The sequence below is a fragment of the Corvus moneduloides genome, chromosome 6, assembly GCF_009650955.1.
Source record: "Corvus moneduloides isolate bCorMon1 chromosome 6, bCorMon1.pri, whole genome shotgun sequence".
NCBI classification, from domain to species: domain Eukaryota; kingdom Metazoa; phylum Chordata; class Aves; order Passeriformes; family Corvidae; genus Corvus; species Corvus moneduloides.
In genome coordinates, this window is record NC_045481.1 from 47,968,186 (window position 1) to 47,986,226 (window position 18,041).

Genomic DNA, 18,041 nt, shown 5'->3' on the forward strand with positions numbered 1-18,041 from the left:
CAAAAAGGAATGGAGCAGCAGGTCCCGAAAGCTTTGGAGGTCCTAAATCTGAAGTAAGGGGTTGTACCCGAGAATCTCAAGCCACCCAATGCCATAGTCCTGGGGAACACCGGAGTGGCTGAGAAAGAAGGCAGAAGGCCTGCTGGGCTTCTGGGTTGCTGGAAGGCTGCTCTCTGCCCTGGCAGCTCCTCACACAGGTGCGAGGCCACCTCCACGCAGCCATACCGGTGACAAGGGCACAGGTGATGCAGGCGAAGGTCAGCAATGAGGACAGTGACACTTTTGAGCGTGACACGGAGAGGGTCCAAGCGCCACGCGGAGCTCCCGCAGGTGCCGGCCTGGGGCAGCGCCTCCCGCTGGGCCGCACCGGGACTGTGCCCGGGCCCGCCCCCGCTTCCCCGCACCTTTCCCGGCCGGGGCCGCCCCGCGGGGGCCGGGCCAGCGGTGTCGGCGGCGGGACGGGGCGCCCGGCGCTGCCCGCAGCTCCCGGGGCATCGCCGCGCCGCCCCAGCCATGTCCTCCAGCTCCCCGCCGGGCGAGCCCAAGAGCCGCAGCCTGGGCCGGCTGTCGCTGCCCAGGAGAGGCAGCATGACACCCGGCAAGAAGGCGGCGGCGCTGGAGCTGGCCGAGAGCACCCCGAACGCCCACTACGCCCCGCTGCCGGGCGCGCAGGGCGGGCAGGCGCCCGCGGGGTGCAGCCCCGCGCCGGAGCGGGAGCGGGCGCCGCGCCTGCGGAGCGAGGTGGTGGTGGTGAGCGGCGACTGCCCGCGGCCCCCCGTCAGCCTGGACCCCCGCGTCTCCATCTACAGCCTCCGCAAGCCCCTGCTGAGCCGCAGCAGCGTCCAGGGCAGGGTCTACAACTTCTTAGAGCGGCCCACGGGATGGAAGTGCTTCGTGTACCACTTCACCGTGTGAGTAGCGCCCCGCTGCCGCCGGGCACCTGCTCCGCGCTCCCGTTACCGCCGCTGGAGCGCTGCCCCAGCGGTGCCGGGGACGCCGGGGCCGCCCTCAGCCGCAGCCTGAGGAGCCGCTGCCGCCGGGCCCCTCCCCGCGCCCCGCTCGTCCTCCCCCCGGAGGCGGCACAGAGGCAGCCCCGGCGGCCGGAGCCTTCCAGACCAGCCCGGTGCTCCGGGATTGGACATCGTGCAGATAGGGTTCTTTTGGGCTGTGGGTGGTTTGCGGGTTTTTTTTCCCCACAGGTGTGAAGTAAAACAAAAGTCACCCTCCGGGGGAAAGTTTCCCTTTTTAGTTAAGAGAAATGCTGTATCTCAGGTCAGGAGCCCTAAGGTGTAGCTATCAGATAGAACAGGAGCTGGTTTCAGGCAATTTTCTTCAGAAGGCTATCTGGGGAGTTGAAATAAGTTGTTCATACTGAACGTGGAAATGAAGTAGGCAGCAGTGTCATCCATTCTTTATTAATTTTTGATGCATGACTCCTGCTTTCATATGCAGTGACATCTGTGTGATGCCGATGCTCACTGCACAGCAGCAGTTTCTACTTGAACAGGTGCTATCGATTATCAGTGTTGCAGCCGTGTCAGGGGAGGATGAGAAACAGGTGATGCTCCTTTTCCTCGCCCCTTTTATTGCCCCTGGCTTTAACTCCGTGTGCTACCCATTACGACAGGAAGGAGATGGTGTTTGGAGCGTGTTGTTTAACTGTGGGCAGGTTGAAAGTTGCTTTGTCTATAATGCTGTCTGTGGAGTGCAGTGTCAAACCTAAGCCAGCAAGTGGTAGGTCTGCGGTGCATGAGCATCCCAACAAGCGCCTCCGTGAGAAATCGTTGCCTTTCCATCGAGGTGTTGCTGAAGGCTTGTGTGACCCTTGGGCAATTGGCGTGTGTTAAATGTAGGTAAGAAGGTCAGGTAGGAATGTGGTGTGTGTTTGTTGTATTCATGCACAAACACACACGTGTACATATATCCATTACACATATGCATGCTTGTTCCAACAGCTAGAGGGAAAGGCATTTTGTGGTCAAAATCCTAAGACAAAAGACGCCAAAGTCAGTTTTTATGATTTTGTTATTGTATTCTGATTTTAAGTTCTATTTCTAAGTAGCTGCTATCTAAAGTCACTTCAGGATTTTGTGCTTCTATTCCATACTTGAAGTTTCTGAGTGTTAAGGTCCTCAGGTTAAGTGGTACCAACTTTATTTTAGTGGAGGGGAAACAGCTGTCCTCTGAGTGTATGTAATTGGGGGATGACTGTGTGCAACTGCTGAGATAATTGTGGGCTGCATTCTCTTTAGTGTTATAATGCCATCAGATGAGAAAATGAGTAATGGCCATAATTATGAAGTGCCTAATAGCTGTGGTTGAACAACGTAAAACACTTTCAGGAATCGGAGCTCCTTTTTTTTCCCCCTCAAAAGGCGTTTTAGGCAGCCATCTCTTATGGTTTCTGACCTTTCAGGTATCTCAAATTATGTATAGAAGGGGCAGTAAACTGTGTTCAATATCTTAACTAATCTTCTCTGAATCTTAACAGCGAGTCTAGGAAAACTCTGAAAAACAAAAAACAAGGTTATATTCCTTTTTCTACCTAAGGTTCAAGCCAGAGTATTAACTTTTTTTTTTTTTTTTTTTGCGAGTGTTAGCAGTGTGGATTAATCCTACCTGTGCAAGAATTAACATTTTGTGATGTATAAGTTATTGCCTGTCTTTCCCCACAAGACACACCCATGGTGTAAGCGTTAGCCCCAGCATTTCCCCTCTTTCCAGAACTCTTCTGATGTAAAGACGAATGACAGTGGCAGTAAATATTCTCAAGCCTCATACTAAGCGTTGTTCAAATTCCTCAGGGCGCTGAAGAGACAGAAGAGGGTACTGACACCCTTGTGTGTTTCTTGCAAAGCAATCTGCAAGTACCGTTTAGGCAGCCTCACTCTAATTCCCACCAGCAGAGGGAATTGAGGCTTTACTGTTCTCAGCCATCCCACTTTCTCCTTCTTTTTGTGGAACATAAGCTTTTGTGCCCGTTAAATCATGGTTTAAGTTACTGATCTTTGGCCCGTACTTCTCCTACTCTCTTTCTGAGCTCCCAAAACAACTTTCTGCTGCGCCAAGGAATGCTCTGTTTGGAGTACAATCCCTGCCAGCCAGGTGCTGAGTATTGGCAGATGAATAGTTGCTCCGGAGCAGAAGTTTGTTGCTAAAATTAACTGACAAGGCAGATTTGTCTGATTCAGAGAAGCTGTTGTGTCCCAGCGTCTCCTCGGGAGGAGGCACGGGACCTGCTTTGTGCAGACAGTTGGTTACAAGAGATGAGGTGCAGAGTTGGGAAGGACTTGGAGTCATAGGACACACACGGAGAGGTGTGCATGTTCTTTCCCACTGGAGGAAGCAATTGGTTGTTCTATTGTCAGCATACAAACAAGTCACTCATAGAACACTGAGCTGCGTTTTACCTTGGGGTGTGCAAGGACCCTGGTGTTTGTCTCTCCTGCCCAAACGAGTTCAAGAAACTGAACTGGTTTGCCTGTTGTCTTTTTGACTCCCTCTGCTGTCTGCCTTCTGCTTTATTCCGGGGGCTTTCAGGTCTCGGTCGCTGCCCTCAATGTTTAGAGGGGAAGGAAAGGAAACGGGAGTGGTGTTAAATCGGGGCTTAAAGACCTAAGCTGAGTAGAGAGCCTTGACCAAGATCTAGCCCAGTGATGGCAGCAACAAGCACTGGAGGCTTAATTTTGTCTTTCCTGCATGGTGTGGAGTGTGTGGCTGTGTTGTTAATTACATGCTGGAATTATTACAATTAGGAACAACTGCTGGAATAGTCCGTGTAACTTGCTCTGGACCTGTATCTCTGGCTGGTTGTTAAAACACTGTTTATCAAGCGATAAGAGCTACATCTACTGATTGCCTGTCACACCCTTTTCCTGCTCAGGAATCTTATTCAGTGGTATGTAGAATACTAATAGCTAAGAACTGATACTCAGGATTGATTTCCCTCGGTTTTATATTGTATATTTAGGAAAGAGAAGTTGAACACCAAGCTTTAATCTGCAGATTCTAGGTTGGTATGTTTGTTTCATATTGTTTTGGTTGCTGTATGTTCTGGTGAGCAGCAAAGGACAGCAAAATACAGCCCTCATGTACCCTCGACTTAAAAGATGGAATCTGGTTGTCTTGCACAGATGAGGCCAATGACCTGTTTTCTTCCTGAATTATTTCTTTCAAAAGGTGTCTGAAATACCTGTTTTCCACTATGCAAAATGTATATTCTCTCTCTTGCTGGTGTTTTCAGTTTTCCAGAGTAATTTGACACCCCAGTCGCTGATTAAATCAATTGAATTCTAGACAGGTCTTTTCTAAGAATTTTTCTTATTAGCTCACACCAAAGAGGAGAAACATCTCAAGTGAGCAGAACAGGAAATGAATTGCTGTGCGTCATTTATACTAGATTTTTGAAGCCTGGGGAAATAGCCTCTGTGGGGAGAAGGAACAGCTAATCAGCTGTTAATTTATGACTCAAAAAAACCTGCCTAGAAGTACTAGCAGAGATGATAGAACCTCTTAGTTCAGCTACTTGACTTGGTTTGATTTTGTAATAAATGTCATTTAAATAGATGAAGCATGCAGTATACATACACATAATTTTACCAGGGCAAGTAAATTGTGCTCGATGGCTGAGGATTTACATGTATGGCTTCTGCAAACACAGTTGGTAGTTGCTTGGAGACTCGGACTTTGCAGGCAAGAGCTCGCCCTGTGGCACGGCTGTATGGATGGCAATGTCCTGCCAGAGCCACCAAATCCGCCTTGGCTGTCAGAGTGAGGGAATGACTGAGCGCCACTGTTCTCTGTGACCTTCCAGGCTAGGGCATCTTATCACACTTACCATAGCAGTGCACCTTGAGAGAGCGGCTTTGAGAGGTGAAATGTTCTGCAGCCTTAACAAATCAGGTTTTCAGCCTCTGTGAGGACAGGTGGAAAAAGAAACTTAAATTCTGCCCTCACAGTGTCCTGCTGAAATCTTTGGGTGCTGTCCCAGTGTTGGAAATGACTGTAAAGAATAAGTGAAGTTGGCAGATGTTAAAAATAATTATTTTAGATTTAAGTGCTCAAGGGAAGAGCTTTTTCTCACCCTCTTAATTGTAAAATAAGCATCTTAAAATGTGCCTAAAGAAACTGAAGTTATGAACTGATTTCTCTTGTTCTTGGTATGGCTAATAATGACTTTTGGCAGTGTTGACTCCCTGCGTTCTTTGAAGTGTTGGCTGTAAGCAGAGGGAACAGTTTGGAAACTGATGGACCATTGGTTTGTTCTATTGTCGCAGCTTTCCTTTGTTGCCATGTAAGATAATCAGCTTCTATCTTATCTTTGCATGCCTGTACCTGGTTCAATTTACTTTGCCTTTGTATAAGTTTGGTTTAATCAGCAATGATTGTCATTGAGTTTGTTCGAATCCTGACTTGTTTACATAAGCTTGCACTGGCCAGTGGTTGGGATTTGGAAAACTCGTCTCTGGAAGCAGGCGAACTCTCAGAAGCATGGCTGCATGTGTGTGCACAAAAGATAGGAAATGAGGGTAGATAGAATATTCCAGCTGCCTGAATCAGGACTCACAGTAATCAATTATTAAAGGCAATTCAGTGTTTACACAGGGCTCTTTACATACATTACATTGTGAGAAAAAAGCATAACTTAAAATCCTGGTTTTGCCATATTTCCAGATGTTCTGCAAACATACTTGCAAACCTACTGGTTCATACTTGTTGTGTAAACTGTTGAGGAAAAAAGATCCATAAAATAATAAGTCATGTGTAAGCACACACTATTCTTTGAGACTGAAAAGAGTTGCAAACCAAAGTGCTGTGGTTTTGACACGAACATTTGTATGTTTAGAGATTTTTGTGGCTTGAAATCACATTTCCAGATTATTACTTCTGTTTTTAAAAATGGAGACATAAATCTTCCAAAGTAAGCATGGCTTTTCTAAGTGGAAAGAAAGAAATACGATTTCATCATGGTCATATTCTTTTTGCTGCTGTCAATAGCAGGAATACCCAGGTTTAGCTTTTTGTGTCTCATTAAGACTGAGGTAGTTTAGTTGAGGCCAATTTGCAGCAGAGGGAGCATCATTGCAACCTAACACTGTGTGTCTGTCAATGGACTTGGTAACAGTTTTATCTGAGAGGAAAAGGGCTTGGAAAGCCGACTTTAAGTTTTCCCAGAAAGGAGGGAAGATCATTTGCCTGCCCATTGCCATAGCTGGTTGTGCGTTTAAGACAGTGTGCTCACGTTTAGGAGTTGCTGCTGCAGGAGCAGCCCTGTTTGCTGATCAGCCAGGTACTGAAGCTTGGGCTCTTGGCAGGTTTTTGGTTGCAGGTGAGACTGAGAAGTGACATAAGGGTTTTGTTGTTCCCTCCTTATTCTCTGCATGCTGCAGTGCAGCCCCTTAGCTACAGTATTGTGAGCAGGTGCTTCTTTGTGACCTGTGTGATTGAAATAGTATTTTTTGGGTTGGCCAGAACAGAGCTTCCCACTCTTGCCCTGTTTCCCAGTCTGTAACTTGTCAGAAGTTCCATTTTTGCTGTGTGCTGTCTGGCTGTCTTGTGACTTAGACCAGTCCAAGTTTGTGCCATGAAGACCTTGAGTGGCAGTGTAGTTAGAGATCAGAAGGGGTCCCCATTTCTTTGTCCCAGTGGGACAGTAGAAGTTCTTAGGTTAAAAAATGCAGATACAAATAGCTGTGTAATTGGCTAAGAATAATAATTTAAAAATTATCCAAGTTTCCTTAGTAATTGACTGTCATCAGAAAGAAAAGCAGCATGAGAAACCAGATCCTCTCAATGCCAACACTAGTAGATAATGCCTGGTTTAATCAAAATTAAACCACCATCTTTGCATTATTTGTCACATTCAGTGATTGCTGTATGAAAACTATTGTGGAAATGTATTTTGATTGATGAATGGGAAGGTAGGTGAAAAGCTAGGTATCTTCTAACTAAAAACCCTTTTGAAGGTGCCTCTAGCAATAATTGGGAAAATCCAATTTCTCTTCTGAAATGCGTAGTTGGATATGGTTGGCTACTTGAAAAAAAATTCATGGAGTCAAGGAAGTTCTGTGGGGAGGAAAAAGACTTTGTATTGATGTTTAGGTTTTCTAATAGCCAATGGAAGCAGGAGGCTGTAAAGTGGCAAACACTAATGCTCAGTGAAGACAGGTTGTGTGCAGTGGAGAAATAAAGAGCTGTGAAATGTATGAAATGCATACATTATGCATTTTTTTCAATTTGGGCAGGCTTTCCTGGGATAGGCCTTCTCTCTTTTCCTATCAGTCTTCCAGTATGGTATTTCTAGTCCTTCTCTCATGTTTGCTTTCCTCCAAGGAAAAGAATTATCCTACCTTTAAAAGTTGCAGATTAATGATCTTAAGAAAACCAGTAAGTGCAGTTTTCACATTTCTGTGTCTCTGTCAAATGGTTGATTGGGCAATTCTGGCACACTTCCTTGCCCTGGCTCCTCAAGTGCCAGGGAAAAAACGTGCAAGGCTGTGTAGATAGGCCTCTTTCAAAACTTTCATTGCAGCTGAATCAAGGCTAGAGTTGAGATTCAATTGCAGGGAACTAATTAGGCTGAGCTCCAAATGCCTGAGCGCTGGATGTGTTACAAACAACGGTGCCAACATATGCTGTAGGGAGCTGTGCACAGGCACAGTGCTTAGCTGACTTTAAACTTGGCAGTACCTCACTAATTTGGTGTGTTAATAGATTGTTTGATGTGCATTAGTGGCTGAACACAAAAGCTGTGAACACTTGCTCATTCAGTTCCAGATGGAAAATAGTGTCTTGTTGGGGGCAAGGTGTTTTCTGCCTGCCGACAAGAGGTCCAGCGTGTTTCAAATGTCTTGGAGAGTTGCCAGATGCAAATAAACCTGCTGGGGAGGCTGAGTTACAGCAGAATGCAGAGACTGGCAAGTTTTTAGGTGAGGTACTAACCCTTCTCATGCAGTCATGCTTCATCTGGCATAATGGTCTGTGAGAACCATTATAATACCAGTCATGGTAATGGGAGAGCACAGGCATTTGCAAGGCTCTGCTACAGGAGTAGCTGATGTATTTTTACCCCCTACTAGGAAGATATATATGTGAGAGTATATTTATCTCTCTGTCTATAGTAACACTGGGAGTATTCAATGCTTTAGTAATCAAATTTAATATTAATTTTACTGTGTGTTTCTGGACAGTTTTTCTTTTTTTTTTTTTTTTGGTACAGAAGATTCTAAAGCTGCTCTAAATCAAGAGTTTTCTCTGGCTTCCAGACTCTGCATACCTGGAGGACCAGAGAGGTGCTTGGTGTGAGCTTTTCCCTTGCCTGGCATGACCAGTTTTTGAGGATATATGGACTTTCTTCATCTTTTCCCTACTTCATGGTATAGAATAGTAAAATAACAGCTATTTTCTATGTTCAAGGAGCTGTAGGAAATTGCACACAGTGCAAAGCAGGGCCTGAGTAAGTGTGTAAGTGTAGTGTGAGTAGTTTAAAATTAAAAAAAACCTCCAACGCCACAACGCAATCAAAACCCCCAAAACAACAACAAAACACCACAAACCCCTGAAATACTGTCCCACATTTCCTAAATGGTAGTTTCTCTCCTTAATAACCACACTTTACAACAGAAAACGTGCAATCTGGAAACATTACAATAAAACATAGGCACAGGGGAAGCCAATGATTTACTAAAGCTTAGTACAACCACTATGACAAAAGCCAGGTTTTTTTTTCTCTGAATTGCTTTAGTGTCAGAACTGCCAGATGAGTGAGATAACGAACACACATTTGCTCAAAACTGACTGAATCTCTTTTGAGGTTAAGAAAAAAAAAGTCTGGTACTTTTTGTAAGGAATAAATCAAGCACCAAGTCTGCAGCCTTGGAATTTTATCATTTTGAAAGTGATAAACTGCCAGAAATAGGAAATTATACTGCAGGTTCTTAGGTGGCCTTTAGATACTCTTAGCAAGGTGCCCAGAATACGTATTTTTGTTTTCTCTCATGTGTTCTTCACAATTAATGTGATGATTTAATATTTTATGAAAAATGTTAACCAAAGTCAAAATAAGCCTAGGACAGGGCTTCTGGATCCTTTTAAGTTTCTTCTGCTTCTACAAATATTGCTGTGGATCTTTGAATTTTGTATTAAAGCTCTCAGTAGGAACATACATCTTACATGTGTTTTTCTAATGCCAGTGGACCTATGAGACCTCATTTGACAACACAATTTTGTCACACTTTTAATAGAAAACTGGATTTTTCACTCTTAACTGTAAAATCCCTGTTTGCATTCTGCTGAGGTTATTTAAAAAGTAAATTCTTTGTTGTATAACTACACTAGTATTTACTTCAAATGAGAAATATACTGTTCTTAGTGAACTAAGATCTTGAAATAGTAGAAAATAACTTTGTTTATCCTAACAAGTTGTGCTCTTGATCATAATCTATTAATTTTACTCTTAACACATCCCCCCAAAATAGAGCAGACATTTTCTTTTGCAATAATAGGAAATATAATACATTTGTTGGAGTAATACTTGGTTTGATTCTTAAGAATTTATCATCATGTGTTTAACTTAGCTGTGTGAACAGCTATTTGCTTTCTAGTGGGAGCAATTAGTAAAGACAAAAGGTAAGGACCAACTAGTAAAGAGAAAAACTTGCATATACTCATCTCTGAAATTAGGGCAATTAAAACTGCTTGCCAGGCATTGTGCACAGGATGTGTAGAAATAATTTAAAATTATTTTATTTATAATAAGGCTATTTTTTTTTTCCTGAAACACTAAGCATCTTACAGTGCTAATTCTATATGAACTTTTACTTTGTCTAGGTGACTGTTGTCTCTTGTCTGTAGTAAATATGTTAAATCACATAACATTTGCATGCAGGTTTTTTACCATCTCGCCAGAGGTTTTGTTGTAGATTTCTAAAAACTAGTGGTCTTCCCTTTGTTGCTCCCTATGTGCATGTGTTTTAGGCTGGGCAAGAACACAGGCGTGTCCCCTTTGTTTAGACCAGAGTGTGGTCACCCTTGCAATAAGCTGCTCACTGTCAGACAGCTGGAGCTGACACGAGGAGACTGGGCAAGCTTAGATGTGTAGAAATCCAGTGCTCAGAAGTTGTTGGTTTCCTCTGCAAACCTACAATGAATTCCTGAAATCTCAGGGATACTTCTAAATTATTTCAGTTTTTTACAATATTTTTTCATTGCAGTGCTAATATTGCATATTTTTAATGTGGGTAGGATAGTACAGAAAATTGGGTCACAGTTTGAGGACAGAATGTAAATCACCCACCAGGTAACTTCCTTGGATTCTCTCCAAAGACACCAGGTTTAATAGCAGAGGCAAGGATTACAGAGCTCTTGCTCATCCCTTGTACAACAAAGGCTGAGGTCCTTGGGAATATATTTTATTTCTGCAGAGTAAGGAATTGCCTCCAGAGAATGTTTGTTCCTGCAGCAGCTATCACCTTCCCCACGTCATCTAAAAATGAGCTGGAATTGACTAGAGCCTTCTTTTCCACGATAAGCTGGAGGGCACCAGAGCTGAAGTAAAGGTCCCTCATCTCTTGTGCGGATGTTGACAAGTAGAGCAAAGGAGAATGAATGCAGGAAATGGTTGCTGCTGCTAATCTCATTCTTACACCCTTCAAATGCCTGTGCCCAATTATTTGTGCAGGGCAGTGGAGATAGGGGAAGAGACAAGAGCAAAGATCTTCCATCCTGTGGCTTCAAGAAGTAGAGAATGTCCTGCGCTGATCCTGTTAAGAAGCAGTGGTCTTTGTATTCTGTACAGTGGCTTTATCTGGTCTTTACAAACTTCAGCAAATAAGGTCCTATTTTTTTTCCCTAATATAAATCTAGTTGAGGCTGTGTGTTTTTCACCCCTGTCTTAGAAGACACTAAAATGTGGTCAAACCTGACAATGAGTAAAGAACTAAACGTGTATTGCTTTATTGTAGTGTGAGTAAACTTCATGTGATTGTATGCTGTTGTCTTAGCTGCGACCTGGAAAGTATTGATAATTGGTTATCTCAGCACGTCACGCAAAATAAACCTGCTCACTTGATGTTTTCTATGTCAACAGGTCATCCAGCACCCGAGCACTAAGCTGTCTGAGCATCCTGTTTCACCAGCGTGTAAAGTATGCCAGGCACAGATATCTGAGTGTTGCACAGTCATGTCAATTGTGTGCCTTCATCGTTCTGTTCATTCAGCACAGCTCTTTGTAGATTTTATTTAATTTTCTGACATGGTCTTATTTGGGCTACTACATATTCGAACCATAGAAATGAGAAAAATGCTTCAAGAATGAGGGAGAAGCAGGGCTTTGACATCCTGCAGGTTTTGCAGCACATGCAAGGCTGTAGGTGTACTTTGTTGATGGTGACCCTTCTTGGGAGTGTGAATTGCTTATTGCACTCTGGTTTTCAAGCAGAGGTTATCTCTTCATGACTTCTGTGGTAGTCTTTTGTTGTGTGGCTTTAATAGAAAACATTATTCATCCATCAAGTCTCACTGTAAAGTGAAACAGAGAAATTGAACTGACTGCAAAAATGTGATGTACTATGAGAGAGCATAATCTCTAGAAATTTTCAGTGGATTGTATCTGTAGGAGTAAAGGGACACCTGCTTATACTTCTTACATGAAAGGGTGAAGATAGCATTCAAGCAGATTTTGGTGCTAGCTGTTAGCTTCTGCTGAGGCTGTCTGCTTTTTCTGAGGAAATTTTTATATCAGATGTTTATTTCTCTTGAAAGAAACATCACTTGTTTCAGGAAACCTGTATATGATCTGTGTTGTTATTGAAACAATATATGCAAAATACTATGGGATTCTTTTCTTGAGGAATTCTGCTGGAAATGACTTGGTAAGTAACCAAACTGTTTTTAAGAACTTGGAGGAAATCAGTCTGTTTATGTAATGTGTGCTAGCAGTCAATGTAAGCTGTTCAAAACCCTCAGCCATGTGTATCTTTAGCTTCCTCCACTTCCCTGTAACAAATGCAATCTGATGATGCTTCTGTCTGATTGCTAAAGTGAAGTGCTGTGTGTTCCTTGGAATTGCGGTCTCTCTCCATCCCCCTCAAACACATCTGTTAGTTTGAAGCAGACTTCATTGTCACTGTTCTTTTCATATGGTGCCTCTTTTGCCCGCTCCCCACCCTCCCTGTGTCTCAGGCATTTTGGTGTGTAGAAGAGACTTTGTATTCTGTTGGATTTGAGTCACCAGTGGCTGTCAAATACCAAAGCCGTGGGAAATGTGTGCAAGTTTAGGACAGAAACTGAAGGGAGAAATTAACTCAGTTGAAGTAAGCATCCCATAGCCAGCAAATGATTAACCAGAATAAAATTTGTCTTCACCGCTGAGATTAGCACATACTGATGAGCGGGAAAGACTCCACTACCAGAATAAGTAGTAAAGTAGGTATGTTTATTCCAGCGCTGGGACGCCAAGGGGATAATTCCTCCAAAGCCATGCGTACCCACAGCTGCGTTCAGCTTGGTATTTATGGGGTTACAAGTTCAATATTCATTAAGTTTCCCAATACACCTATACATATTCATTGCCTAGCCCCGCCCAGCCTCGCCTCGTATTACAATGAGCCCAAAAGTCACTTATATCTGCGTTGTGCTTGCGCAGTGTTGTCTGGTGGTCGTGGGCAGGGGTCTCCAGGATGAAATAGGAGTCTTCCGCAGATGAAGTAAAGGGTCTTCCTCATCCTGAACTTTTCACCTTTCTTCCCTGCGCATGCTCTTTATACCCCTGGGCTAAGTCCAAACTTCAAGACTGGTTTGAGTTAGCTTTAGGTTAAAACCAGGATCTTTGGTCAAGATTCCTTCGCCTTATCAATAGTCTCATATCTTCTCATCCTGCTTTGGTAGGCACAATAAGTGTTGGGCAAGCAGTATGCATTGCTTCTAACAAAGCAATTCTTAGTAAATCATTTGATCTCTGCTTCCCCATCCCCCTGATTCAATACCTTGTAAAATAAAACTGGTATTATAGGGCATGTCTTTTAAAAGGTATTTAGTAATTGAACGCTGCTTTGAATAAGTGGTTTTCCTAATATGGTTAGACTATGGCATGGTAATGGAAGTAGTTCCTTCACTTTTCCTTATCTTGTGATAAATTTAGGGAAGAAGGAAATGTATTTTACAGGATAGTTGTAGGAACAGCACTGCTATTGCAATGCAGGGAAGATAAATAGTCACGGCAAAGCCAGGCAATGTGCGCTTTCTTTCCTGAAGTGTAAAATGACTGCTTTCTAGTAATGAGCTGAAATAAGTTTGAACTCATGGAATGAAACGGAGGAAAATAGCCTAGACAGTAAGGAAGAATGCCCACCTGTAAATTCACTTCTTCCTCACAACCCCTCCAAATGAGTGTTACTGGCTGCCTTGTCTCACTTTATAGAAGAGGAGTGGACAAGACAAGCTGCATCAACATCCCATGGGCCTGAATGAAACAGTGAGATTTACTGGCTGTAACCTTCTCTCCACTTCATATCTCTACCATATTTTATACTAATCCAGATAGTTTTTAAGGATGCGTCTCCACTGCACTCCTAGACCTAGATGTGGATTATGACTGTGCTGTGCCTGCTAGATCAGCCTGGATAAAGCTGTGTTAAGCATGGAGGCAGAGGGAATGCATGTGCAGGCCCTGCACTTGTCCCAGCTGATGGGGTGTGAGCTGCTTTTGGCCCAAAAGCTCGATAGCTGCAGCAGTGCAGGGTTGTGCCTGTGCTGGCAAAGGGCTTATTAGCATAGGTAGGCACCAACAATCCTAGCTGGCGCTGGGACCAAAGCCTGACAGAGGTTGTGACTGCACCTAATTGGGTAGGTACGCTGCGATGTGCTGTGCATGACCTTCTAGAGCAGGGATGTTCATGCCTTGTGCGTCCTTACATCATCTAGTGCTGTGGGAATATTGATGGCCTCTAGGATGAAGTGACAGTACACATAGGTAGCCAGTCCGTGCTTCTGAGTTTACCCCCAGTACTGCTCTGGTACCTTGGAGCGCTTTGCTTTCAGCACCCTTGGATAAGTGTGAATGCAGTGGCATCAGGGACTGGCTGACAACTCTATCATAAATAAGGTTTTTAGCCTTCTTACCCCCTGAGTCACAAGTTCAATGGAAGTTGGAGGCTGTTTGTTCTAGATGTGGTAAATAACACAATCTGAGTGCTCTCTCCTCTGGCACCCACGTCTAAAGCTGTTATCAGCACTGCTGTGGCATGTTTGATTTAGGGGCAAATTGGCACCTCTCTGACAAGTGCTGGAATGTCCCAGTCTGTCCTTGGGGTGGCGTTGGCATCTTTCACACCAATAAACCCCCATCAACAGTCGTGATCATGGGCAAACACCAGCCAAGTGCACAAAAGCGCTTATCGCCTGCTAGGCTGTGCATTCATAAAAAGCAAAGCCATAAAAATCTCCAGTGGCTGGCAATTCCAGAGCTTTCTGTTTGACTTGAAAAGAAGTCCTGAAGAACACAGGCTGCTTATCAATTTTAATTGCTGTGCAGTGGAGGGCTGCCGTTTGTTTAATGTCATCTTGTGTTAGCAACTCTGACAGTGTTGCAGAGATGTTTCTGGTGAGCAACATTCTGCTGAATGCAAAATTAAATTCAGCAGAAATCCTTTGTTTTCAGGAAGAACTCAGTCAGGACAATTGAATCCAACAGGTAAAGAAATGCAAAATGGAATGTTAAGAACAGATTGACTGGAGGTGCATAGGACAATGTGAAGATGTTGAATTTTAGAAAGTTGGGGTTTAGTAGTATAGATGCTGCTATATTGTTTTTCAACAATAGTTCATTGCTTTTGAAACTAGGTTCTGTGTTGCCTAATCCTGTTAGATTGCATTTTTAAACGTTGCAGTAGTGCTTATGCACTTATACTAAAAATAGAAAAACTTGAGAGTTAGTGTTCAGTGAATGGTCCTGTATTCGTGGCACACACTCTTAGCTAAAATTCATGCCACCTTTAGGGAACTGGGCCAGAGATAAAATCACTTCAAACAGTTGCATCAACATTTGTAGATGGCTTTGGCTGTGAGATTTTGTTTTTGAAGTCAGCCTGCTGGATTTGAGCAGGCATTAGGTTCCATGGTGGTCTACAACAGTATCAGTACAAACTGGTAGACATGCAGGTTTTTGAGATGTGAAGAAATCATTTTAAATGCAATTAAAAGTGCATCTGAGCTACTTTAAAAAAAAAACAGTAGTAAGAAAATTCCTTGGATTTTAGCTTGCAAATTACTCTGGAACTGCAACTTTAAAATAAGAAGCTGATATTTAAAAAAGTGTATTTTATGGCAGCTGCCACGGAGCAGATTGACAGCACTTAGTTAATCAGGAGTAGCTGCAATGGGAACTACTTCTCTGATCTCAGGTCTACTCCTTAAGTAGCAGGTGTATCCCGTCTGTCTCTGCTGTGGTTTTCACACATGGCTACAGAAGGTACGTTGGAATGTCCCTAGCTGACTTGGAATGAGGCCTGAATTAACTTGCTTTCTGTAGCAGCTTGAAAGTCTTGAAATGAGACTTGACCAGAAATAACCGATTCTAGGAGTGTGACTGTGGCTGTTTGCATTTAATTTTTCATCCTTTTGTTAAGATGGTCAAGGAAGCCCCTTGTTTTGATGGGTATTTTGTTCGCAACTGTCTTATTGCCAAAGAAATTGGGGAAGGGGAACAAAAATAATATGTAGAACAGTCCTGGTGGCACTTACAAGAACTGATAAAAGGGCATCCTCATTTTGGTGGCCCCCATGTAAATGTAGAGAATAGATACCATTGCCTCTCCTAGAAACTCCTACACTTCTGGTAGGTGAAGTAGCAAAAAAAGGACAATTTTTCTATTTTTGTTATTGTTGTATGTGTATCTGTCTTCATTTGAAATTCTTTTTTCTTCAGCATTTTTGTTTCTCTATTTTGTGTGTGTGTCTGAACTTCTTTAGACTCTTGGGAGAGCAGTTGTGTATTAGATTAGGAAAAGCAGCAATGAGAAGCTAGAGCAGTTGTTTACTTTCTGTGTTAGTCTGTCCACACTTGAAGTGGAAGGAAATTGCTTTTCCTTGTTGCCAGTTGCCAGTTGCCAGGATTTGTGTTGGTTTTGTCTTTTTCTTTTTTTTTTTTTTTCTTTTTCCTCCTGCATGAGGAATTTCATAGTTGAAACTGCCTTGGCTTATGAAATGCTGAGCTATCGATGTGTCTATAGTTAGCTTATTGAGAGGAACACTCCTGCTGGAGTAATGCATAGCCAAGCTACTGCTGGCTGGCTACTTGTGTGTGATTAAACAGGAGCAGGAGCTGGAATCAGTCGATTTTCAAGTGGTCACCAGTTCAAGTCTTTTAATTCAGAGTATCCTGGTGGTGTTACTATGCTGCTGCCTTTGCTTAGATGGATGGAAGGTGTGGAGTTTTTCACTTCTTGCCTTGATTTTTCTTTACTGTTTCCTCATATTTGTTAGCTTTTCTTTTTCTCATGAAATAAGAAATGTTTACCTTTCAAGAAAAAAAATCTTTCTAAGCATTCACAATTCCAGCCAGGGAATGGATTTGCAGTTTTGTCTACAGCAAGGAGTTCCTGTTACTCATGATACGGAAGTGGCTTTTTAATAAAGTTGCCAGATCTCTGCTGTGCAATTACCATAAAATAACCAGTGCAGTAATTCTGTACTGTGAGCAGCTTGACAACCAAATGCTTTTTGAATTGCTTGTAAGCTCTGGTGTGGAAATAAATTCTGAAGAGCAAACTTTAATACGTAATGCATCCCCTTTTCTGGATTGGAAAAACTCTCCTTAAACTCAGTGTGTAATACAAATGCATCTACACACCCAGCCTTGTTAGCCAGGAGACTTGTTGGGAATTCAAGGAATATGAGCTCTGCAGAAGGTATGGTGCACATAGCTATGAATACCTATTTTGAATACTTGGGTGAATGTTGGCACCTACTGAAAGGCACCCAGTCTTTCAGGCCTGCAATGATATTAGATATTCTGTAATCTGCTTTGAGCACAGCTATCTTTTAAACAATTGTACTGTCAGGTTGCTTTTTTGTGTGTGTGTGTGCAGTGCTTAGCAAAAAACCACACTGCTGCATGGTGGAGGCTGCTAGGTACTCGGGCAATGCAAACAATAAAAAATAGGGATCCTGCTGGAGTCTTCTGATGCAGTGTAACACGAGACAGCCTCCACAGTAATTGCTCTTCTTTTGCTGGCCTCAAGCAGAACTATCTTTAAGGCTGGGATGCATCCTTTCAAAACAGTGCATGGAATGGAAGGTATCATAAGCAACTAAAAGATATTAGTGGTGGGTGGTTATGAAAGGAACCTTGTTTGGTTCAACTCAGCCCAGGGAGTTGAAGCCCCAGTCCTGGGCAATGTGTAGCCCTGCAGCCCAATAGCCCAACCACCAGGATGGGGCTTCTGAGAAACTCTGCTTCTGAGCTCTTCCAGGGAGTTATGAAGGACAATCTGTTTTGCTTCTAGAGATTTTTTTTTTCTTTCTGTTTTAACTTGTATTTCAGTTTTAATTCTTCTCTGTAGGTGGAAGTCTTGCTGATTTCAGTGTAATACAATATTTGAAATGCCAAGTACTTAAAAAAAGTAATAAAAAAATTGCTGTATAAGTGTTCATTCAGAGAGTACTTAAGCATACTTTATTCTCTGGTGAGATGCACTCTCACTTGTTTTTCATCATCTTGACCTGTGAGTCAAGGGCCTGCCAAGTGCACATTTTCTCTGATTGTTAGGAAAAACAGGAGGAGAAATACAGAGTGAAGAAGGAGCAGAGGTTTGTATAGTACCAGCTAAAGCAGTGAAGTTAAACAGATAAGTTATCAGTGTGGTGATGAAATTAACCCAACAGGTAGGTTATTAATGAAGAGCACTCCAAGCTCTCAAAGCACTGTTGGCCAGATAGCTGCAGTAACACACTGGGAAGCACTTATCGTTCTTCCTTTACCATCCCCTTATGTGTTTCCACAGCATAGAAAGTCTCTAGTGTGTGATTAGAGGCTGAGGCAGGGG

General features: G+C 43.1%; 1 protein-coding gene across 5 annotated transcripts in view; it reads left to right on the forward strand.

Annotated features, from left to right (window-relative positions):
• Positions 1-452: 452 nt before the first annotated feature.
• The window catches only part of KCNQ1 (potassium voltage-gated channel subfamily Q member 1), a 336,822-nt gene continuing 319,233 nt past the window's right edge, over positions 453-18,041 (forward strand). For all 5 annotated transcript variants that reach the window (XM_032112787.1, XM_032112792.1, XM_032112790.1 and 2 more), the window contains exon 1: positions 453-911. In XM_032112787.1, the coding sequence (XP_031968678.1) occupies positions 514-911 (398 nt within the window). In that variant the 5' untranslated portion in view covers positions 453-513. The remainder of the gene's footprint in view (positions 912-18,041) is intronic.